At 34.1% G+C, this 24,797-nt stretch overlaps 2 protein-coding genes across 5 annotated transcripts in view; one reads left to right on the forward strand and one right to left on the reverse strand.

The window, feature by feature from the left end:
- The window catches only part of LOC141393855 (protein spitz-like), a 139,956-nt gene extending 123,069 nt beyond the window's left edge, over positions 1–16,887 (forward strand). For 2 of the 4 annotated variants that reach the window (XM_073967413.1, XM_073967414.1), the window contains one exon: positions 1,594–16,887. In XM_073967413.1, coding sequence (XP_073823514.1) covers positions 2,197–3,012 — 816 coding nt within the window. In that variant the 5' untranslated portion in view covers positions 1,594–2,196 and the 3' untranslated portion in view covers positions 3,013–16,887. The remainder of the gene's footprint in view (positions 1–1,593) is intronic. The other 2 variants (XM_073967415.1, XM_073967417.1) reach the window with 2 other exon arrangements.
- Positions 16,888–20,846: 3,959 nt separating this feature from the next.
- On the reverse strand, positions 20,847–23,524 carry LOC141393857 (uncharacterized). Its single transcript, XM_073967418.1, has 3 exons — positions 22,918–23,524; positions 22,659–22,851; positions 20,847–22,542 (listed from the first exon to the last, which is right to left on the reverse strand). The coding sequence occupies exons 1-3, from the start codon at positions 23,134–23,136 to the stop codon at positions 22,220–22,222; spliced, it is 735 nt and encodes a 244-aa protein (XP_073823519.1). The 5' UTR covers positions 23,137–23,524; the 3' UTR covers positions 20,847–22,219.
- Between the last annotated feature and the right edge of the window lie 1,273 nt (positions 23,525–24,797).

The raw sequence follows: 24,797 nt of genomic DNA on the forward strand, positions 1-24,797 counted from the left end.
AAGAGTACTTGCCAATGCCGACAATAACTAATAATGGTAATTGGATTTTCTAATAATAATTTATTAAGCTATTATTGGGCTACACGATCAAAACTCTCTTTAGAATTGAAAGTGTTCTTAAGTAGCCGGCCTTCGGCCGGGGATTTAAGACTTTCTTCTATGGACAGGGACAAAAGAGGGCTACGCGATCAAAACTCTCTTTTAAATTGAAAGTGTTCTTAAGGGGATTTAAAACGTTCTCCTATGGACAATGACGAAAGTTGGACTACGCAAACAAAACTTTCTTATAAATTTAAAGATTCCTAAGTAGCCGGCTTTGAACAGGAATTTAATACATTCTCCTATAAACAGGTGTAAAAATAGGTCACGTGCATAAAAGTACTCTCCATGAGCTTTAAAACGATGCCCATATATTGCCCACGTTAGAATTGTAAAATGTCAAGACCCATATCTCGGGAATGATGGACTTCCCCCCGGAAAATTATATATCGTTGTATTCAGGATGCCAAGGGCTATCTACTGTAAAAATTTCGATGCGATCCCAGAGGTGTCCATAAACAACCTAAAGGTATGAAAGTACGAAATTTCCGAAATGTCAAGACCGACCCATATCTCGGGAAGTATGGACTTCCCCCCGGAAAATTATATATCGTTGTATTCAGGATGCCAAGGGTTATCTACTGTAAAAAATTTCAGACCGATCCGAGATGTGCCCCTAAACGACATTTAAGCCCTATTTTGAACTCTTTCTGACTAGGGTTTGGGGAGTATTCACTGAATAAATACATTTTCTGATATTGATTCTGAGGTTTCTGCTACAGGAAAAAATATATTTCCTTAACCTCAATAAATGTTTTTGTATCTGTTACAAGCTTTTTTTCACAAGAACAACAATAACCATTAACTTATGTCTTGGCTTCTGTATATTTCGATTTTTTTTTTTTTTGAATAGTTGATAGTCTTTCACCTATCACTCATGTGCCACTTGTTGCCACTTGTTTTAATTAATGTCTTTGAAATTCCATATGATGTGCTCTGTTCCAGAACCTGTAAAAAGCTACTATTTTTTACTACGATAAGATTTTTTCCTTTATGTTATCGGAAAAAATAGTAATAATTAGTAGGTTCTTGCAGTTCTGGGACATACCGTAGAATAACCTCAAATTTTATGTATTTATAACCTCAAACGATTGTTTTTTATTTTCTTGAAGTGTTTTAATATATTTCGAAATGAACTTCTTTTATATGGAAATTTGCATTTCTTTGACTATTTAACTATGAGGATGCATATTATCATTAATAATCTCAAACTCCAATTCAATTATAGCTCTCTCTTATAAACTTATGTATAATTATTTTTAAATTCAGAACTATCTAAGTTTTGCTGCGGGTCTGTTGGTACTTGTTCAAACAAGTATAGATCTAATAGGTTATAAATTCCCCCTTTCAACCTTCAAAAAATATTCTTATTTCATTTTATTGTTTATTTCCCGTTTTTTCTTACAGCTTCCCTACAACACTAACAAAATGTGGGGGAATTTTTAACACATTTAATAATGTTCTCTTTTTTCCTTCTTCCCTCCCCCACAACAGGAAACCACCACAGAGTTTGGAAGTTTGCGAAAGCGGAACAAATCAACGAAGGCAGAGCGGCGGCGTATTGTTGATCTAAATAACTCTCAGTCTATATTTGGAGAAATATAACGTCCAGAGAAAATAGTTTATGACATTTTATATATGCGAAAAAGTGATAAGATTACAATTTCCAAATAAGAGTTATAATTTTAATTAATTTATGTAGAATTTTCCAATTAATTATTTTAATAATTTTAACATTAACGACAAAAAATAGTTTTTTTGTAATTTGTGATAATTTTTTTTTTTTAAATTTGACTGTATTTTATATATAATTGTATTAAACACACACACACACATTTACTCAAGTAAATATACCAAATATTGAAATAATTATTTAAAACAGAACAAACCTAAAAAACCTTATTAATTTATTAATTAACTTATTACACAATTTTAATTTAGTTTAAAACAAACCAAATACCATAAAAAATAACAACCTAATATTATTATAACTGTATTACATACAAACAAGAATCTGATTCATTATAAGACTATCCAAATTTAAGAATCTTTTAAAAATATCATTCCATTTCCTAGTATACAATTTACAATTTCAAAATGTTTACCATTACGAAATTTATATTAAACAAACCACGAATTTTATTTCTCTGCTCTCTAATTGTAACCATATTTCATATGGCCCCATTGACCATGGCTTGTTCTAGTCGTTCTTTGCCCAAGCCAAGGCCTTCATCAATTGCCGCACCCACATCCACAAAAATACCCATTACCACCACCTTACATAGTACCACAACGACAAGGGAGACTACTACTTCTACAACAACCACCACGACTACCACAACAACGACTACACCAAGACCCAATATCACTTTTCCAACCTTTAAATGTCCCGCTAATTATGATGCCTGGTATTGTTTGAATGATGCCACTTGTTTTACGGTGAAAATTGCCGATTCCATTATCTATAATTGTGAATGTGCTATTGGTTTTACGGGAGCTCGATGTGAATACAAAGAATTGGATGGTTCATATCAACCACGGCGTCCTCGACCCATTTTGGAAAAGGCCAGTATTGCCAGTGGTGCAACTTGTATTCTACTCTTTTTGTTATTTGTTTGTTTGACTCTGTATTTGCGTTATGATCAGAAATCCTCAAAACTTTTAATTGAAGATGACGATGTTGTAGCATCACCATATTCTGCTTCTTCTTCTTATAGTAATTGTCGTTTTTGTTCAGATAAATATTGTTGTTCGGCCAAAGATTTCAATGATTCGAAATTTCTATTGGCCAATGATAAAAATACCAAAGCTAATAGTGGTGGTGGTGGTGGTGGCTCTTCTTCTTCTTGGTTTAGACAACATATTGAAGCCTTTCCCATGGGTTTAACCATTAAACGTTTTAATAAAATGTAAAGACAGGTGTTTGTTGCAAAAAAATCTTACGAGATTGATGTTTTATTTTTTAATACAAATAACAGTATTTGAATAAAATTTTTTGATTTGGTATTTGCTAATCAAAGAAGAAAATTTGAAAATTAATGGAAAATATTTCTCCATAACTTTAAACACATTGTTTTAAGCATAATTTAGAATACATATATTTGCCAGAGAAAATTTAGAAATGTTCATTATTTCCATAACCATAATGAGGTTACACATAACCTCAAAGATTGTTATTCATAATCTCAAATTTCATATGAAGTCATTTTCGAAAATTGAGGGATATTTTTCATTACCTCACTCTACACATTATTTCTAATATCTTTGATGTGAGGAAACCTTAAAAATTGTTATTTATTATCATAACACTAATGATGCTCCACATAACCTCAAATATTGTGTTTTCCTAACCCCAAATTTGATCTATTATTATGTTATGGAATTTTCAGTTGTTTTAATATTTTTCAAAATCTATTGGAAATAATTTTCACAAATTGATGGAAATTTTCCTTCACAACCTTAAACACTAGGGTGGGGCGATTTGTTGTACACCACCACGAGCGCCTGGATTTTCTGATTATTGGGATTGTACTGAGCAAAAAAGTCCACTAGACCATATGTCTACGGTGAAAATCGAGCCCCCGGATTTTGACTTGAAGTTTTTTTTTCAAGGTTTTTTGGATATTTTGGCATATATGTAACAGCCAAACCACTGAGATTTTCGATCCAACACAAAGACAAAAATTGTAGGCAAGACAATAATTAAGAACTCTCTAGTACACAGCAAAAGCATTGGAACGCTCCTTCAGGCAGTTATGGCCCCGTGAATGTGCACATTTTTCGGAAAATATCGATAAATTACATTGTGCTACAAAATTTGACTCAAAGTCAGTGGGTGGAAATTTCATTTTTGAGATGAAAGCCCTTGTTGAGTGTACTAAGAACGCAAAAGGAAATTTTGCAGGATAGGTCAAGTTTCTGAGATATGGTTTGGCCAAAATATCCTTGAAAAAAATTTCAAGTCAAAATCCGGGGGCTCAACTTTCACCGTAGACATATGGTCTAGTGGACTTTTTTGCTCAGTACAATCCCAAGAATCAGAAACTCCAGGCGCCCACTATCACTTTTTTCCTTCAATACAAATCACCCCGGCCTATTAAACACATCTTTTTATACCCTCAGCCTTTAGGCTAAAGAGGGTATTTACACTTTGATACGGCCAAAAATGTGCCTCATAGAAATAATGGTTTTAGACCCCAAGTATGTTTGTACGATATCCGTTTCAGACAATTTTGAGTCGATCTAGCAATGTCCGTCCGTCTGTCTGTCCTGCTGGCTGGAGCGCACGATAACTCTCGAGCGGATGAACCGATTCAGTTCAAATTTTGGCTTTCGTAATATTTTGCCCAAACTTAGTTTAAGTTCGAAGATGAGCTACATCGGTCCACTCCTTCCGGTACCTCCCCCACAAAAGTTCGAAAATGTTTGGAAAGTTTGTGCGCACGATAACTCTTGATGGGAGAGACCGATTTGGTCCATACTTTGTATAGCGTAAACTTTCTACCAGTGTAATATGAGGTTCCAATATGGTCTTAATAGGTCCACTCCTTCGGGTACCTCCCACACAAAATTTCGGAAAAGTTCAGTTTAGGGCCTGGTCTCGACTCGCTTTGATTTTGGTTGTAGCAACTTATGTTCAGTGCCCTCCATACGACGATACAAGTTTCATCAGGGGCAAGTCCATACTTCCTGAGAAAATAGCATGAAAGTTGCAAAAAACCCCTATGACACCGTGTGTGGTGGTTGGAGCGCAAGATAACTCTCGAACGGATCTGCCGATTCGGTCCACAATATGGCCTTATTAATATTTTGTCCAAACATAGTTTAAGTTTGAAGATAAGCCATATCGGTCCACTCCTTCAGGTACCTCCCCCACAAAAGTTCAAAAATGTTCGGAAAATTTGTTCGTACGGTAACTCTTGAAGGGAGTGGCCGAATTGGTCTATACTTTACACATCCTAATATATCTACTAGATATAGATCAGGTTCAAATATGGACTATATTTGTCCACTCCATCCGGTACCTCCCACACAAAATTTCGGTTAAGTTCACTTTAAGACCTGATATCGAATCACTTTGATTTTTGTTGAAGCAACTTGCATTCTCTGCCTCATTTACGATGGTAAAAGTATTTTTAGGGGCAAGTCCATACTTCTTGAGCAAACAGCCCGAAGAGTGTAAAAACCCCCTATGGCACCATGTGTTGTGGCTGGAGATCCACTTCCATAACGGTCAATGTCGATCCATTCCTTTTAGTATCTCCTCCGCAAAACTTTTGATCTTTAATCCTAATCAACATTTTTGTCTGTTCAAACGCCCAAAATTTTTAAAACCCCCTAAATACATACGTATTTTGCGAAAAAATGGTTTCAATATACACATGCTGAGGGTATATCTCTGCCGACTGATACTTTTTTACCTGTTAACTATGGTTTTGGTCGGATATCGTTGATATGAGGAAACTTAAAATTTGTTAATTATGCCCGTAATGATGTTCCACATAACCTCAAATTTCATTACCTTAAACACATCATTCTAGTCGTAATCTCGAATATATGTATTTGATATGTGCAACCTTTAAATTTGCTTATGCTCAACATAACCTCCAATATTTTGTAATCCTCACAACATCTAATTCAGACATGACCAAAAAGAGAACGAAGAAAATGTGAATGTATTCATAATATTGGCAACTTATAACAGTGTGTTAGTAAGTTTGTATTCACACAAGCTATAAAACAATAACAAATCAAAACATTTGTTCTCTTTTGTACGCTCTTTCTGTGTATTCGGATCGTGTGCGTGTAAATTGCCGAAAATTATCGGCACCGCCGTGCCAAATGTGACCATGCTTGGTCTAATTGCATCATCTATGAAAAAATATTCTTCAAAATCATTTTTAATATTGGTATACTTAGCTATGTTTCCATTATATCAACTCAAACATTGAGTATTCCAAATCTAAAACTTCCTCTCATTTATACTGGGAAAATTATATAAGTAAAGCGTATTATCCACACTACTAATGGTGATGGGCAATAACCTCAAATACCTATATATTCCTAACCTCAAATTTTATTACTTTTAATATTGAGAAATTTTCAATTGTTTTAATATATTTTAAAAATGAACTTTTTTAAAATGGAACTATGCATTTCTTTAACTATTCATAGGTGGAAGATTTATTTTAGATTTTATTATTGGCAATCTTTGATCCCCTTTCAGTTAAGATACTCCACATAACATCATGTATGATTATTTTTATAATCAGAAATGTTCAATTTTTAAAATATTTTCGTTTAATTATCGCTTTTATCACGAATTTTCTATGGGATACACTTGATAGTCTTTTATGATCCTACATAACCTCAAATATTGTTTATCTCTCAAACTTCGTTTGATTTATATTAAAAATTCGTTATTAATTCTTAATATTTCTCAAAATGTATTGAAAAGAGCCAATTATTTTAAAGATATCTCCCTAACCTTTATCATCTATAAAGAAAAATGGAAAATTTACGGTGATTTTCCATAACCTCAAATACACACACATAATTTTGAATATCTTATATACGAGGGAATTATAAATTTACCCATTATTGTATTCCTAAACTCAAATTTCTCAAACTGTAGTGAAAAGAGCCAATCATTTAGAGTAATATTCTTCCTAACCTCCTACATAACCTCAATCCTACATACCCTACATAACCTCAAATATTGTTTTTCTCTCAAACATCGTATATTAATATTGATGTATATTACAAAATTCGTTCTTAATTTTTAATATTTCTCAAAATGTATTGAAAAGAGCCAATTATCTTAAAGATTTTCTCCCTAACCTTGATCTATGAAGAAAAATTGAAAATGTATGGTAATTTTCCATAACCTCAAATACACACCCATAATTTTGACTATCTTTTATACGAGGGAATTATAAATTTACCCATTATTGTATTCCTAAACTTAAATTTCTCAAAATGTAGTGAAAAGAGCCAATCATTTAGAGGAATATTCTCCCTAACCTCAATTATGAACCCGATGTTATGTTATGCTTTCAAATATCTTACAAAATTTCGGACAAAAACAGGTATTGCAAGACATTCTAATGAATATTTTTTAATATTATTTTTCATAACCTCAATTATTAGATCTAATTAGTATCTTCTAACGAATTGTCAATGGTTGTGGTCCACTTGGGTTTTGTATGTTTTACATCAAGGTTGTTAAGTGATTTACAATTTATCCAATACTTTCTTGAAATTTTAAGCGAGTGTTTCCATAAAACTTTTCTGTTAAGACAGGCCAGTTCTTTCATGAGACTTAAAAGAAATTTTTGGTAAGACATTCTTTGACCTCGAGTTTTTGAAAAGATATTCTGCATAAACTTTATGGCCCAAGCAGTATAGTTGCTTACAATACCTGTGTAAAATAAGTTGGCACTAGAAAAATTGGCCTACCAAAAACCTACTTTAATAGGCTGTCTGTTAAAGAAAGTACGTCATTGAAGTCGAACATAGAAAAAGTGCATCGTTAAAGTTGAACATAGCATTCTGTATGGATTCTGTACGTAGGTCCCATGACAAAATCTTGGGCTGATTGGCTCATCGGTTTTCTGTGCCACGTTGTGCATGTTGTCCTCAATTCTGTCCATTAAGAATTAAAAAGGCTGCACAATCCACAACATGGTTATGCCAAAACTACCCTGGCCTCTAGGACCGACTGCATCTGTTTGAATGCTACCTAATCCAATCTGATAGTCTGTTGAATTAGAAGCAGCTGTTGTAACTTTTGACTCCCCCCTCTACATCATGAATATCCTTCCTAAAACGACTGAGGGTCCTTCCTATCCAACCATTTTATGATTAGGATGACTCACAGATAACACACAATTAGTCCAGATAAAGTATATTATAATGCAGACTAAGGGAAGTATATTCGTCTCCTCATGTAAATGATCCACTACAGACATGAGAAGGCACCCTGTTGCAGATCTAAGATTTTTATAATCGTCAACATATTCTCAATTTCCTGTCCAAATACCCAAAAGTGCTTACATTGCTTCATACTAAAATCATTTTGTTTCTGTTGCTCCACTTGAGCATAGGGCTTCCACAGAGCATTGTCATCTTACATGGTTATGTTATGAAAATTTTTCTGAAGGTGTGACTAATTCATCTCCACTTTCTACATTTAATCTGATTTTGTATGGGTTTCTGGTTCGTTAAGTTCAATACCTCCATGTTACTCATGGTGTTGGAGCAGAATATTCTGCATATGATTGACCCTCAGGCTTTTTTACGAATACCTGCAACTTTTGCCTGATAGTGTTAGTTGTATAAAATCCAGGTTTATCTGCAGAATAGATTTTACACATGCTTCGGCAATTTTAAGCTTAGTTTTCATGGATATATGTTAGCTTCTCCGTACAACTTGCTGTCGTCTTAAAACTGCTCTCGCTTTGTTTAGCCTATTGATATTTGTTATTACAGTGCTTCCCAGATAACAGAAGCTATGGACGTATTCTATTGCTTGTCCTTCTAGCATGGTGTTTTCTCTACTGGCCTAAGTTTTCTTGGTGTGTATCTCAAGTGCCAACGTTGCGAGATATGGGTCTTGACATTTCGGGAAGGTCCTACTTTAACACCATTACTTTATTTATGGGCACCTCTCGGATCGGGCTGAAATTTTCACCATAGGTAGTCCTTGGGACCCTGATCCCAACTATATATATCTTTCCCGGGGGAAGTCCATACTTCCCGAGATATGGGTCTTGACATTTCGGGAAAGTCCTACTTTAACACCATTACTTTATTTATGGGCACCTCTCGGATCGGGCTGAAATTTTCACCATAGGTAGTCCTTGAGACCCTGATCACAACTATATATATCTTTCCAGGGGTAAGTCCATACTTCCCGAGATTTAAGTAGCCGGCCTTCGGCCGGGATTTAAGACTTTTTCCTATGGACAGGAGCAAAACCCGTAAACGCAATCAAAAGTACTCACCACGAGCTTTAAAATGATACCCATATTGCCCAAGTAAAATAGTAAAATGTCAAGACCCATATCTCGGGAAGTATGTACTTCCCCCGGAAAAGTTATATATCGTTGAATGATAAACATTATCCACGTTTACGAATTGGTGTGAGAGACTCCATGTTATGCCTCCTCGCTGAGAACAGAGTTCAATCAGTATTTCATCCAATACAATTGTTGACAGAAGGGGTGCCAGAATACACCATGGCTTAAGGTTCCGTCTTTGTGTGAAATTGTTGACTTGGGTTCCCGTTGTAAGGACCGAGCATGCTGCATGTTCGTACATAATTCTTTTTACACGGAATATTTGCTGGGCTACTCCCTTTATGCTCAGTGCTTTCCATATGGCAGTTCGTCATACAGATCCAACGATTCTTATCTCTCGAAGTTCAGTATGAAATTAAATAGTGACATCTCGTTTGGTCTGAAGTCCTCATGAGATAGTTGAGAATATACAGCCCAATTATGTATATCAGCTCCCCGTTAGTTTTCTCACTTTTTCCTTTAAGTTGAAACGACAGAAAGACAAAACTCACGGGGAGTTTACATTCATAATCACCCTGATAGTAAACAGTGTGGGGGTCCATTTCAAAATCTTTCCTTTTTCTTTCATTTTAAATGAAAGATTAGAAGCTACATTATGAAGGCGGTCGAAAGGGTCTTCTATTAATTAAAAAACTATAGATGGTGTCTTCTATGAAATAGGGTGATAATCGATAGGACGTTCTAAGGAACATTAGACCTACGAAATAAAGTTAAAAGTGAAGATTATCGATAGGAGGGTCTTCTATGGAATAAAATGCCATCAATACGGTCATCTATGGTATAAGATACCTTAGATAGTGTATTCTATAGTATAGGAGACCATCCATGAGGTCTTCTATGGTATATGCGACCTTGGATAGTTTCTTCTATGAAATATGTGACCATTGATCAATGAACGCAAATAAACAAAACGATTCTCGTACCATGGGACAATAATACAGGTACAGCGGCAAAACAGCTGGTTATGGCACTAGTTGTCAAAATGCATTATTGTGAATAAAAACACATACATACAAAATGTAAACAAGCAATTCAAAATAATAAATTATTTTGACCAAATTTGACGTTTGGTATGATTTGATGTAACAACTTCTTATTCCACCGTGTCCCGTACAAACAAAACCACCAACATTTCAATGCAAAAATACGAAAACCATACGATGGGACTCACTCCTACTTTGGTGGCATTTACGGAATAAACCTCAGAAATTGGCATAAATGACTATATCCTAACTGGGTTCGTTATGGACATTAATGATACAGCTATTTATGTCAATTGCTAGGGTTAATTCCGTAAATGCCACCAAAGTAGGAGTGAGTCCCATCATTTTATTTTTTTTGGACCACACCAAATTGTGCATGTGAGAGCCCATATGACACCTATATTTTCACGGGACCATAGCCGTAGACCTCTAATGTATTTTCGCATGCAATATAAGTAACCAATGGCTTATCCTAACTACGGAATTTAAGTTGAAAGTATTAAAAATACGCAATTTTGGCAGGTCCGATCTGGGGTTTTTCTATATTTTTCAAATATATATTCACCACAAATGTTTTTAAAGCTGTTTAAATTGAACGCATAACATACTCTGTATGAATTTATAACGAAAAACCATCAATAAGATATTTATATTTTTCAATCACAACGACAATCTCTATGAAAATTGGAAAATATGGCCCCAAAAACTATATATCAAAAACAAGTGCTGCTAAGAATGTTATATGTTATGGTTACAGATTTCTTTTATTCAGAGACTCATAATGAAATTTCATTTGGAACATTTCTTTCTTTAACAATATTCCCAAAAAGTAAAGGTTTTTGCCTAGATTTTGATCCAGTATGGAATTATGTAAAATTAACAGTCCAAAATTAAACCATATAAATTCATCCTAATATATATAAATTTGTAATCTAGGTTTTTTAAGGAAATCGTATACATAGATATATGTTTTATTTTGAAACTCACAGTGAAATTTTGTGTAGAACTTTTCATCCTTTGACACTTTTCACCTGTAACCAAGTTTCATATTACTTCCATCTATCAACTCAAAAAAAGAAGGAAAAAAATGTCAACAAAAAAATTGAGAAATATTTTCATGTTTTTTCAGCAAAATTGATACTGATATTTTCATGCTATAAAATGTAAATAGACATTTCATTTCTTTGGTGACCCATAGTGAAATTTGACGAAGAATATTTTTGTCTCTGACATCATCTCTCTAAAATTATGTTTTGTGGGACAATTTTGAATAAACTCAGATGAAGTCCGAATTTCATTTTGAGAGATTCCTGGCGATTAGACAAGAGTTACAGATTTGGTGTATTCTGAGACCTATAGTAAAATTTTATGGCGAACAATTTTGTAGAATATTTGGATTTGATACAATCACATTTTTACGGAGTTTTTGAAAGATTTTTAAAAAAAGGACAAAAAAGACCCCTTTGATGAACCGCATGAGGGTTAAAATGTTTAACAAAAATATTCCCCACACCCTCCTTAGTAAAGTTGCCAAAGACACTATATACCTGAAATGCAAGGATTCATAGATATCTTAACTCGAATATTTCGAAAAAATTAAAAATGGACGGAACTTGCCCCGCCTATTTTGGTTACTTTCCGACGTAAACTTTTAAAACGCCGATACACGTGTCTCACATTTTTAGCTCTACTTTCATAATCTACTAGATTTTTCCCATCATTTTGAAAAAAATTGAATTTTGTTGCACAGTGTTATCTAAGTAGAGGGATTTACATCCCCTTATTTGTGATAGAATGCATCACGGATATCTCTCTCTTAATAGGCATTTTAACTGGTTATATGTGGGTGGAGAATGTTGTTTTTTTTTCTGCTGAGAGCTATGGAATAGTTGGCTATCCTTTTGTATGTTGTATTTCTCTCTTAGTTGTTGTTGTTGTTTTAGCAGCATAAAAACCTATGTAGAAGCATAGGTTTGATGCTGGGTTGGCAGCCGCTGACCGAAACACTATAGTTTCGGGTCAATCCAGTACGAAAGAACCCGCTGCCGTGAGATTGATCTCTCTCTTAGTAGCCATTTTAAATGGTTATTTGGTCGGAGAATGTTTTTTTATCTCCTGAGAGCTATGGAATATTTACTTTGCAATTGAAGTCCAATTTTAATTTAGAAGTTAATAGGATTACATTTTCAAGCATCTACATCCAGTTTTATACAACAGGCAGCTTCTAATGGATGTGCCCCCATAGTGATAGTGGTCTAGTGGTGGTTGTAGCTACAATAATGGTGGATGTAAGCCTGTTTGCCATCGAATGATGATTGAACTACAACTTAACATTGACTGATCTGATTTTCCCGTGACATAAACTGACTATACTAATTCTTGGATACACGGACACCGTGGACACATAAACAAGAATCACACCAATAAATATAATTAACAATTTTCGGATCGGCTGTGAAGTTAAAGTGTGACGATTTATGTTGTTCACATTGTCTGTCAACCTTTGTTATACATTTTCTTGCCCAATCTTGGAAACATTTTTTCTCTTTATCATTACATTATTTTACATCATTTAATTTTATATTAAGTTTATTATAATTATTTTTTATATAATTCTATTAATAAAATGACATTAATTTATTCTATGATTAGCAAATATCTTAAGCCAAATAATTCATTAAGAACGTGATAACAATTATTTTATAAAAAACCAACAATAACAATATATAATTCCATTGAATATAAAGTAATTCAGATCTTTAGAGAGAGCCTCTAAAAGGACAGTTTTTGTATTTCCAAATATCTATGTATGTTTCTATGTTTCTCCTATGGAATATGACATCGAGAGGGTCTTCTAAAGGAACAGTAGACATACGAAAGACTCTTCATCCAGAATGTTTCTATGGTATATGTGACATTCGATATGTTCTTCTATTGTATCCTTAAACCTTAGGGTATTCTATGGGATAACATAACATCGATATTGTATTCTATGTTATAGGATACCATCTACACGTCCTTATAGGATACCATCTACACACCTTAAATAGGATCTTCTATGGAATATAAAATCATCGATAGGATTTTCTATGGAATAGTAAAGCTTGTGTAGGATCTTCTTTGGTATATGAGAAAAAGGGGTTTCAATCGGATAAAAGACCATAAATATGGTATATGAGACTTGTGGTATAGGGTCTTCTATGAAGCAGGAGATTATCGACCGGATCTTCTATGGTATAGGAGAATTTAGACATGGTATGTTATAGAATAGAAGATAATTAATATGGTTTTCTATGAAGTAGCAGCACGGCAGCGGGTTCTTTCGTATCGGATTGACCCGAGACCAGTGTTTCGGCCAGCGGCTGCCCACCCAGCATCAAACATATGCTTCTACGTAGGTTTTTATACTGCTACAGCAACAACAACAACAACTGTCCGTTAAATTCTTCAATGGAGTAGAACACCTCATCGAAATAAGGGCGAAGGCTGTGGACCTTCGGACGAGCGAACATACTTCACAGTTTTAGGCTGTTGACTCTAGAGTTCGACTTCTCAGAAGACGTTTGCTTCTCAATTAAACCAACAACTTTGGAAATACCTACGACAGACTGACGAAATAATGGCGAAGTCTGTGGACCTTCGGACGAACGAACATACTTCACAGTTTTAGGCTGTTGACTCTAGTTCGACTTCTCAGAAGATGTTTGCTTATCAAGTAGACCAATCACCTTGGAAATACCTACGACAGGTATTTAGGCTGGTGACTCTAGTTCGACTTCTCAGAAGACGTTTGCTTCTCAATTAAACCAACCACTTCGGAAATACCTACGACAGACTGACGAAATAATGGCGAAGTCTGTGGACCTTCGGACGAACGAAGATACTTCCCAGTTTTAGGCTGTTGACTCTAGTTCGACTTCTCAGAAGATGTTTGCTTATCAAGTAGACCAATCACCTTGGAAATACCTACGACAGGTATTTAGGCTGGTGACTCTAGTTCGACTTCTCAGAAGACGTTTGCTTCTCAATTAAACCAACCACTTCGGAAATACCTACGACAGACTGACGAAATAATGGCGAAGTCTGTGGACCTTCGGACGAACGAAGATACTTCCCAGTTTTAGGCTGTTGACTCTAGTTCGACTTCTCAGAAGATGTTTGCTTATCAAGTAGACCAATCACCTTGGAAATACCTACGACAGGTATTTAGGCTGGTGACTCTAGTTCGACTTCTCAGAAGACGTTTGCTTCTCAATTAAACCAACCACCTTGGAAATACCTACGACAGACTGACAAAATAATGGCGAAGGCTGTGGACCTTTGGACGAGCGAACATACATCACAGTTTTAGGCTGTTGACTCTAAAGTTCGACTTCTCAGAAGACGTTTGCTTTTCAAGTAGACCAAACACCTTGGAAATACCTACGACAGACTGACGAAATAATGGCGAAGGCTGTGGACCTTCGGACGAGCGAACATACTTCACACTTTTAGGCTGTTGACTCTAGTTCGACTTCTCAGAAGACGTCTGCTTCTCAAGTAGACCAACCACCTTGGAAATACCTACGACAGACTGACGAAATAATGGCGAAGGCTGTGAACCTTCGGACGAGCGAACATAATTCACAATTTTAGGCTGTTGACTCTAGTTCGACTTCTCAGAAGATGTTTGCTTCTCAAGTAGACCAATCACCTTGGAAATACCTTCGACAGACTAACGAAATAATGGCGAAGGCTGTGGTGGACCTTCGGACGAGCGAACATACTTCACAGTTTTATGCTGTTGACTCTAGTTCGACTTCTGAGAAGATGTTTGCTTCTCAAGTAAACCAACCACCTTGGAAATACCTACGACAGACTGAACTTCAGCATTAATCTTACCTTTCGGGTTAAAGTCGTGTTTACATACCCTTCAGCACATTGTTCGCCTTTACGGATCTCGCTCGGTTTTGGGCTATGTTCTCAGTTTGGCTTAGGGACAGAAAAACTCGCCCACTTTGCTTTTAGTGGAATTAAGACCTTATCCACCTGATGAAATTTCATCTAAAGGAATTTAGACGGCTGTACCACCAAGAGGACCTCATTCACACGATAGTTTTTTTATGGCATCTGCGACTGCATCTGTGTGAATGCTATTTGAACCTAAGGGTTCTCTCTGGATCATGAAGATTCCTCCTGACATGCCTGGGAGGTGGAAACTCATTCACACTATAGTTTTTTATGGCATCTGCGACTGCATCTGGGTGAATGCTATTTAAACCTAGGGGTTCTCTCTAGATCATGTAGATTCTTCCTGACATGGCTGGAAGGTGGGAGTCCTATCCACCATACGGTGATTAGGATTACTCTCACGTTAACACACGAGCAATAACTGCAATGAGAGCGTGCCATTGTGTTGTGGTAATTTAAAATGAGGAGGCACCCTGCTGCAGTTCTCAGAACGACAGATTCTGATAGATTTGAATATTTTTCCATCGGTTTGCACTTATATTCGAGGACCACAGCGAACTATGAATAGATTATCAAACAAACCAACACTGCTACTTTACTTCTCCAATTTCGGATGTAATGTTTTCTGATATCAGGGTTTAGTCTGAATGAAATTTCTCCGTGAATTTTGTCTTTCTGCCATTTCAACTTAAAGGAGAAAGTGAGAAAACTCATGCAGAGTTTTCACTCAGAATAAACTCCATCGTCTTCAACTTGGTCTTTCCATCGGAGTTTTGCCCTATGCTGACGGGGGCGTCTTTATCCATTCTGTTGACATGGCCCAGTCAACGCTAACGTTGTAATTCGGTCAGTTTACTATATCGATATCGAGGTCGGCTGGTACAGCACGTTACATATACATCCTGTATTTACCGTCAACGCATATTGGCCCATCAAGCTTTCTCTAAAACACACCAAATTCTGCCTCATCTGCTTTTGGAAGTACCCATGTGTCGGATCCATACATAAGTACGGGTAATATCAGTGGTTGGTAGAGTGTAATTTTCTTTTGACGAATGTTGGTTTTGCTTTTAAACTGTATACTTAGACCAATGTAGCATATTATTCTCCTACGTCACCCGGAATACAGGAATGGTAGAGATTAAACAGTTTCGCAGATATCACTCAGCCTTGGGAAAATGTATGGTTCACTGTAGGGGTCTTCGAAGTCTTGTTCCTTAATACTACGTAAGTCTGGCGTCCACATATGCAATTAATTATCCAACGTTTCCAACTTCATCGGAGGGTAGTCTCCTCGATGTCCTCAAACAGTGTAGGCAGTATCAAAGTTTTTGACAAGTCGAGCGCCAACAACACTGTTGTTGCCGACGACCAAGACTTTAGTATAGTGACTTTTCTTTTTTCACCCTTGGCGAATTTCAAAGGAAATACAAAAACTGTCCCATATATAGCAGGTCGTCTAATCTTTACAAGTAAATAAACCAATAGCAAACTAATCAAAAATAAGCTCTAGAAAACTAGAAAAAAAATAAACTAAATTATGCCTTTAAAGTGCTTTATTTTGAATGAATATCTCTTCAAAAAAAATATTAAAACTACACACAGAATCTCATAGATACTTTTTATTAAACAATTTACTATTTACTATAAAAAGTTGACTGGCTAAAGAAAAAATTATGTATAAAAATTTATTTTTGACACATGTTTGGTTAGGTTTTAAATTATATTTTTATATGCAGTGGTTCTTATTGTTTTATTTGAGGTTAGATCAAAAATTAAACGAAGAGAAAGAAAGAAAAGATAAAATATTCGCCCAATCATGAATATCAACTCCCCGTGAGTTGTCTCACTCCCTCCTTTAATTTGCATTGACAGAGTAACAAAACTCACGGGGAGTTGACATTCATGATCAGGCTAGGCTGTATGATAATTTCCTATACGGATTTCAGGTCATTCGATGGTTGGTAAAAAATTGTGGAAGATCATAGATATAAAATTAACTTTGAGCCACTGTGTATATATATTTTTTTATTAATTTTCTTATTTTAATAAATTATTATGTTTCTATATTGTTTTTTATTAAATTTTTTATATTACCTTATGGTTACACACACAAAAAGTATTATTTATAAATTAATTTCAAAAAAAGGACTTTTTTACATAAATTGCACTTAACTGTATTTGAAAAAAAAAAACAAATGCTTTTAAAAATAAAAATAAAAAAATAATAAATCTGAATGTTTATAACATTAAAAAATACTACAAATTGTTGTTTTAATTTTAATACTAAGCAACATGGAAGAACGAAATTGGGTGGTGAGGGGTATTCAAAGGAACCTGTAGTGAAATTATTTAACTCTTTTTTTTTGTTATACTGTACGACAAGACAAAAAAATTAATCATATTCTAAATCTGACACAGCAGCATAATAGAAGACCAAAAATAAGAAAACACGTGTACCGGCTTTTTCCCTATCACTTGAACTTCTGCGGCCTTAAAGACCTGAGGCCTTGACGTCAAAAGAGATCATTTTGTCAGGTTCATATCTTCAAAACCGCTTTGAGGCAAAATTGTAGCTCTTCATTAAAACGAACGAACATTGTGAATACGTAAAATCCATTAAATGTCATTTAAGGTCGATGGTCAAATTTCTTGAATAATTTTTCCTCAGTTAATAGATTCAAACAGATCCAAATTCATTGAAACGGCCAACAACAAAAATTTTCCTTAGATCTCAATAAAAAAACTTTCTAGAATATACGAAATGTCTGTGAACTGTTATTAAAGGTGAAAAAAACAGAAACCTTATACAGTATTTGATTTTTATACTTTCTTCTCCGATTCTGGTCCATAGATACCAAACCTTTCAAAATTCATGGATGCAGTCAACGGCAATTATGTATTTAAGATTTCAATAAACAACTCTCTAGAACATATGAGCATTCTAGAAATGATTCTTTAAGTCCAAAATCCATGAATTTTGAAAGATTTGGTCTCTATGGACCAGAATGGGCTCAGGCTCAAAGTTTCTAAACCGCTCTAGTCTTAACAAACAACATTTTTTGAACACGTAAAATTCATCAAATCTCATATTAAAGGTCAAAGTCGCGATGAAAAAATTCTTTAAAAAATCCAGGTCCACAAAAAAAAAATTCTTTAAAAAATCCACGTACATAAAAAATATTCTTTAAAAATCCACGCCCATAAAAAATATTTTTTAACAAAAATCGACGTACACGACGTCCAAGTCCATAAAAAAATATTCTTTAAAAAAACCACCTCTATAAACAAATATTCTTTAAAAAATCCAGGCCGATGAAAAAATAGGCTTTAAAAAATCCACGTCTATAAAAAAATATTTAAAAAATCCACATGAATGAAATTTTTTTTAAACAATCCAAGTCCATTAAAATATATTCTGGGGGAATACTCCACTCAAATCGAAAATTCTTTAAAAAATCTACGTCCATGAAAATATTCCAAATCCAAACAAAAAATATTTTTTAAAAATCCAGGCCCATAAAAAAACATTGTTTAAAAGATATGCTATAGAAAAATATTCTTTAAAAAATCCACATCCATGAAAAAAAATCTTTAAAAAAATCCAGGTTCGTGAAAAAATATTCTTTAAAAAATCGACGTCTGTGAAAAAATATTCTTTAAAAATCCAGGCCCATATAGAAACATTGTTTAAAAGATATTCTATAGAAAATATTCTTTAAAAAATCCACATCTATGAAAAAAATCTTTAAAAAATCCACATCTATTAAAATAAGTCAAATCCATGAAAAAATGTTCTTAAAAAATCCACATCCATTAAAAAAAATCTTTAAAAAGTCCACATCCATGAAAAAAAATTCTTTAAAAAATCGACGTCTATGAAAAAATATTCTTTAAAAAATCCACATGAATGAAAAAAAATCTTAAAAAAATCCAAGCCCATGAAAAAAGTTCTTTATAAAAATCCACGTCTAAGCTGTTTTTTTAACAATCCAGGTCCATGAAAAAACATTCCTTAAAAAATCTACGTCCATAAAAAAATTCTTTAAAATAATCCAAATCCATGAAAAAAATGTTCTTAAAAAATCCAGGTCCATGAATACATTTTTTTTTTAAATTCCTCATCCAAGAAAAAATATTCTTTAAAAAAATCCAGGCCCATGAAAAAACATTCTATAAAAAATATTCCTTAAAAAAAATAAACATCCATGAAAAAATTATTTAAAAAATTCACGTTCGTGAAAAAAGGGGTCTTTAAGGGGTAGATTATGGATAGATAATTTAATAACAGAAATTTCCATTTTCGCATTGAAATAATAGCTAAAGGTTTAAAACACTGATATTGAATGATTTTATTTATATTATATTATTGTTATGATTTTCTCTTCTGGCAACGCAACTACAGTTGAGTTGCTATCCATAATCGACCCCTAAATAATCCAAGTACATGAAAAAATTCCTTTTAAAAAATCCACATCCATGAAAAAAAAATTTTTAAAAAAATCCTCATCCATGCAAAAATATTCTTTAAAAAATCCAGGAAAAAAATTCTTTAAAAAAATCCACGTCCATAAAAAAATAAAAAAAAATCTAGGTCCATGGAAAAATATTCTTTAAAGTGCATTTCGTTCTATAAAAAATCCATGAAAAAAAAATCTTTAAAAGATCCAGGTCCATAAAAAAATATTATTTAAAAAATACATTTTTGAAAACGGTGCCCACTATAGCTCGAATGCGGATGATCCGATCTTCATATGTTTTTTATACCCTCCACGATAGGATGGGGGGAATATTAAATTTGTCATTCCGTTTGTAACTACTCGAAATAATCATTGTAGACCCCACAAACTATATATATTCTTGATCAGCGTGCAATTCTACATCGCCATTCTATAGCCATGTCCGTCTGTGGAAATCACTCTAGCGTCCGAACGGATTGAAGTAGGTGGATGAAATTTTGGTAAAATCTATTATATGTACGTAGGACTTTTGGTATTGAAAGCGGGCTATGTAGGTCTACGCTTTCGTATAGCCCCCATACAAAGTGACGCGTGAAGCGTCGTCGTTTTAAGGAATTTTTAATATATTTGTCCCATTTTACCAGATGTGTCTGCAGATGCTAAAAAACATTTCTACCAAAGTTTGTTTATATAGGTCCACGTTTTGGTATAGCCCCCATATAACACCCAGTATAAAGTACGAGTTACTTTACGATATTTTGAATGTATTAGTCCCATTTGACCACGGAAACGGTTGTAACTTTTTTTTTGTTTCCAGAGGCTAAGAAACATTTCTACCATAAAATGTTTACATAGGTCCACGTTTTGATATAGTCCCTATAGGACGATACCTCCCGATTTTCGGTATTTTTAAGGTTTTAGCCTCATTATCACACCGAAATGGCTAAAATTTGATATTTAGTCTTCGTTAGGGGTACAAAACTTTCCTCCAGAAATTTGTAGGTATAGATCCACGCCCTCATATAGCCCCCACAGAACGGTACCTCCGGATTTTCGGTATTTTGAAGGTTGTGACCTCAATATCCCACCGAAATGATTGAAATTTGGTAGTTAGTCTTCGTTAAGGGTATACAATTTTCCACCTGAAATTTGTCGGTATAGGTCAACGCCCTCATATAGCCCCCATAGGACGATATCTCCCAATTTTCGCAATTTTTGGAATTCACTTCAATACAGTTCGTGGTGGAGGGTATAAAAAGTTCGGCCCGGCCGAACTTAACGTTTTTCTTACTTGTTTGTTTTTTTTTTTTTTTTGGATTATTATACACATAAAAAGTTTGTTCTCAAGGAGAGACTTTTAATTTTTATTCATGGATTTGTGTCGAAATTTCTATCAATTTTTTTGTTAAAATCGTAATTTTTACTTTGACAGCTCACAATTTTTTTCAAAAATTGATTTTTTCTTTTCGCTTAAGGACAAGATTATTAGGTTCTTAATGATCCCACAAAAAAATATGCTGATCGGTTCATTCGTTTTCAAGCCACTGTGGGCACCGCATTTGTTAGAAAACAATCAGGCATGTTACAGATTCTGATCGGAATGGTTTCAATTCCGTAATTTCATTTCGATCGTTTTTGTTTTAGCGTCTTCAGATTCCGATCGATTTTGTGAAATCGGAAAACTTCATTATTTAGTTTAAATATGAAATTAAATGTAAAATTGTTAATAAAACAACATTTTCATTATTTCTAAGTGTTTTTAGAGTGTTTTAAAGTGGCAAATTTAAAAAAAAATTAAAATACAATTTTGCCAGTCAAAATACAATTCCGTTTGCAGAATCAAAAGTGGTTTCATTCCGAAAAATTCATCGTTTTTCGTTTTCTGAAGAAGCTAAATACGGAATTAATTCCACTTTCGATCGGAATTCGTTTCTGTGACATGCCTGAATATTCAAAAAAATAAAGAAAATCCGGAAGTAGGAATCTAAAAAAACTTTGTAGATTTCTTATAAAAAATTAATGAAAAAATTGCTTTTTGGTGCTTAATAAGAGGCTATAACCCCTTAAGCTTCCTATTCGTTTTAATGTCAACGATTGCTGACAGTAATCAAGAAAAGAGTCACAGAATTCCACCACTGGTCCCTTGAAGAAATGGAGTACTGGAACTTTTACAAAGATGGAGCTGTGTACATTTTTTTACCCCAATGTCATTACTGATTTTTTTAAGTTTGGAAAGCTTCATATGGTTATCACTGGGGGAGGAATAATAAGGACTTTTAGTGAAGAAGTGAAGTAAGGGATGCATACTGAAGAAGTGCAACTTTTCTATACTATAATATGAGCCGCCCAGTGCACACATCGATTAACTCCATAAAATAAAAAGTTTAGAGAATCGAGGATGAAATTTATGTATATCTGTATATTTGCATTGTTTATTTGTAATTTAAAGGTCCTAATCTTTATTATTAGGGAATGTTATTTTTAATATAAAAAGTTATGACTATATCAAGGGCTTTGACACTTAAATTTAAGATTTTTCAAAAAGTGGCACTGAACGACTCATATAATGATGTGCAAATTCGGCTCCTTTCATTACACCTTCCCTCCAAATCATGCCTTAAATAATATTCTTGTTCTTCTTAATTTTCTAACAACAATTTTGTTTCCATAATTTTGTATACACCAAACACCATATTGGTCCATAGATCGTCAGTAACCATATACTGGCTATACTTATTTGTATTAACCATTTAAAATCTTCATAGGTGGCTGCGTCCAGCGAATATTCCACAAAAATGTTCGTATCATAAGCTGTATACATGCTTAACATCACCAGCGTATAGGTTAGCAGACCCCATATAGTGTGTAGGGTCTTATTCAACATTGGTTGTATACTTTTCATTTCATGGGCATATAAAGCACTTAGACCACTCAATAGGGTAAACAGTAGAAGGACGGATGTTATGAGACCTGAAAAGATGAAATGTTGTATTAGAAATATTGGGGGTTATTCTGAGTGTATGTGTTTTTAACGGATTCTTATTGTTAATCCTGTATTAAAACACAGTGCACATCCCCGTACTTACCCACAATTCCATGTATGGTGTGAAAATGAACCTCCTCTATGCAAATTTTAACGGCAACACCTATCAAACCCAACACAGAGCCACCTAACTGCAATATCCAATGGGTTTTGCTTTTTTGAGAACGATCACAAAATTTTGTGCGGGCGTTGGCACGATAATATGCCATAAGACCTTCAGACATTAGACAGACAAACTAGAATGAACACGGGGAAAATGCATTTAACAACATAAATCTTCATGGAACCCTTCTCCCACTTACCCCAATGGTACAGAAGACCGCATGAAATGGTATTTCCTCAAGTGGTACACGCAGGCACATCCAACACATATAGAGGCTAACAAAGCCAATTAGTAAACGATTAACAGAGACCAGTAGAAATTCAAAAACTTGACATTTTGTTATAATCACTTGACCTGGTCGGGCTGGCGGTTTCACCTTCTCCACTCGATTAATTACAATTTTACCCGTTTGACGCATTCTTCTTCTTCTTTACATTTGCCAGAAGAAGCTATGGATTCGTTTGAAAATTGTGTTCATAAATGTTTCAGAATTCTTTTGTAACTAATCATTTGTTAATAACACGATACCCATTCAGCTACTCTGCTACTGATTGGAAGTTTCGTCTTCTCAAAACTTCTTATCGATCACCAATTCTTTGATGAGAATGAATATCAGCAGAGCTGGCGAGGAGTAGGAGGTGAACTAGAGAATTGTGCAATCTATTTGATATGCATATCATATCTTGTGGAGACTTGGTGAGTAGCGCGGAGTATCAACTTTACATACCGATATTAAAATTGGGGAGGGGAAGTTACTCATCTCGTGTTATCTTTCGACTGATTAATTGCATAGTTTTGACTTTTACCTGCAAGATTGTTAAGTGGTAAATAGGTAAATAGTTTGAATCATAGGCTCAAATCACTTTTTTTAATGGAATAATAGGTTGTTCTGAAAAGAATTGGAGAACTTTATATAACCTTTAGGAGGTAAAAAAATACATTTTTAGAAGATTCCTTTATGAGGTCTTTTATGTATAGAAGAGCCCTTTAGAATAGAAGACTTTAGGAAGTTTTTTTAGGAGGTCTTCTAAGTATAGAAGACCCCTTTAGGAGGTCTTCTAAGAATAGAAGACCCCTTTAGGAGGTCTTCTAAGGATAGAAGACCCCTTTAGGAGGTCTTCTAAGTATAGAAGACCCCTTTAGGATATATTCTAATTATAGAAGGCCCCTGTAGGATGTTTTCTAAATACAGACGGGAGATCTTCTAAGTATAGAAGATCCATTTAGGAGGTCGTCTAGGTACAGAAGACCCCTTCTAAACGTAGAAGACCCCATTTTTGGACGGGGAAAAATCATCGAAAGACTCTGGCTACCTGGTTTCACCAGATGTGCGAGACTTTAACACGCTAAAATAACACCATTGCTCTGAAAAATATTTTTTAAAAAATCCACGATTATTAAACAATATTTTTTTTAGAAATCCAGATTTATTAAAAAATATTTTTACAAAAATCCACCATTATTAAAAAAGCATTATTGATAAAATATTTTATTTATTTATGTATTAATTAATTTATTCATGTATTTATTTATTTATTTATTTATTTATTTATTTATTTATTTATTTATTTATTTATTTATTTATTTATTTATTTATTTATTTATTTATTTATATATTTATTTATTTATTTATTAATATATTTATTTATTTATTTATATATTTATATATATATATATAGATATATATTTATTTATTTATTTATTTGGAAGTTACAATATATTTAGTTTAGCTTTGCCGACAGAGATATACCCTCAGCCTGTGTATATTGAAACAATTTTTTCCCCAAAATACGTATGTATTTTGGTGGTTTTAAAACTTTTGGGCGTTTGAACCGACAAAAATGTTGATTAGGATTAAAGATCAAAAGTTTTGCGGAGGATATACTAAAAGGAATGGATCGACATTGACCGTTATGGAAGTGGATCTCCAGCCACAACATATGGTGCCACAGGGGGTTTTTACACTATTCGGGCTGTTTGCTCAAGAAGTATGGACTTGCCCCTAAAAAACTTATACCATCGTAATTGAGGCAGCGAATGCAAGTTACTTCAACAAAAATCAAAGTGATTCGAGAGCAG

This window comes from Musca autumnalis, unplaced genomic scaffold, assembly GCF_047663935.1.
Source record: "Musca autumnalis isolate F117 unplaced genomic scaffold, ASM4766393v1 scaffold_2, whole genome shotgun sequence".
Classification (NCBI taxonomy): domain Eukaryota; kingdom Metazoa; phylum Arthropoda; class Insecta; order Diptera; family Muscidae; genus Musca; species Musca autumnalis.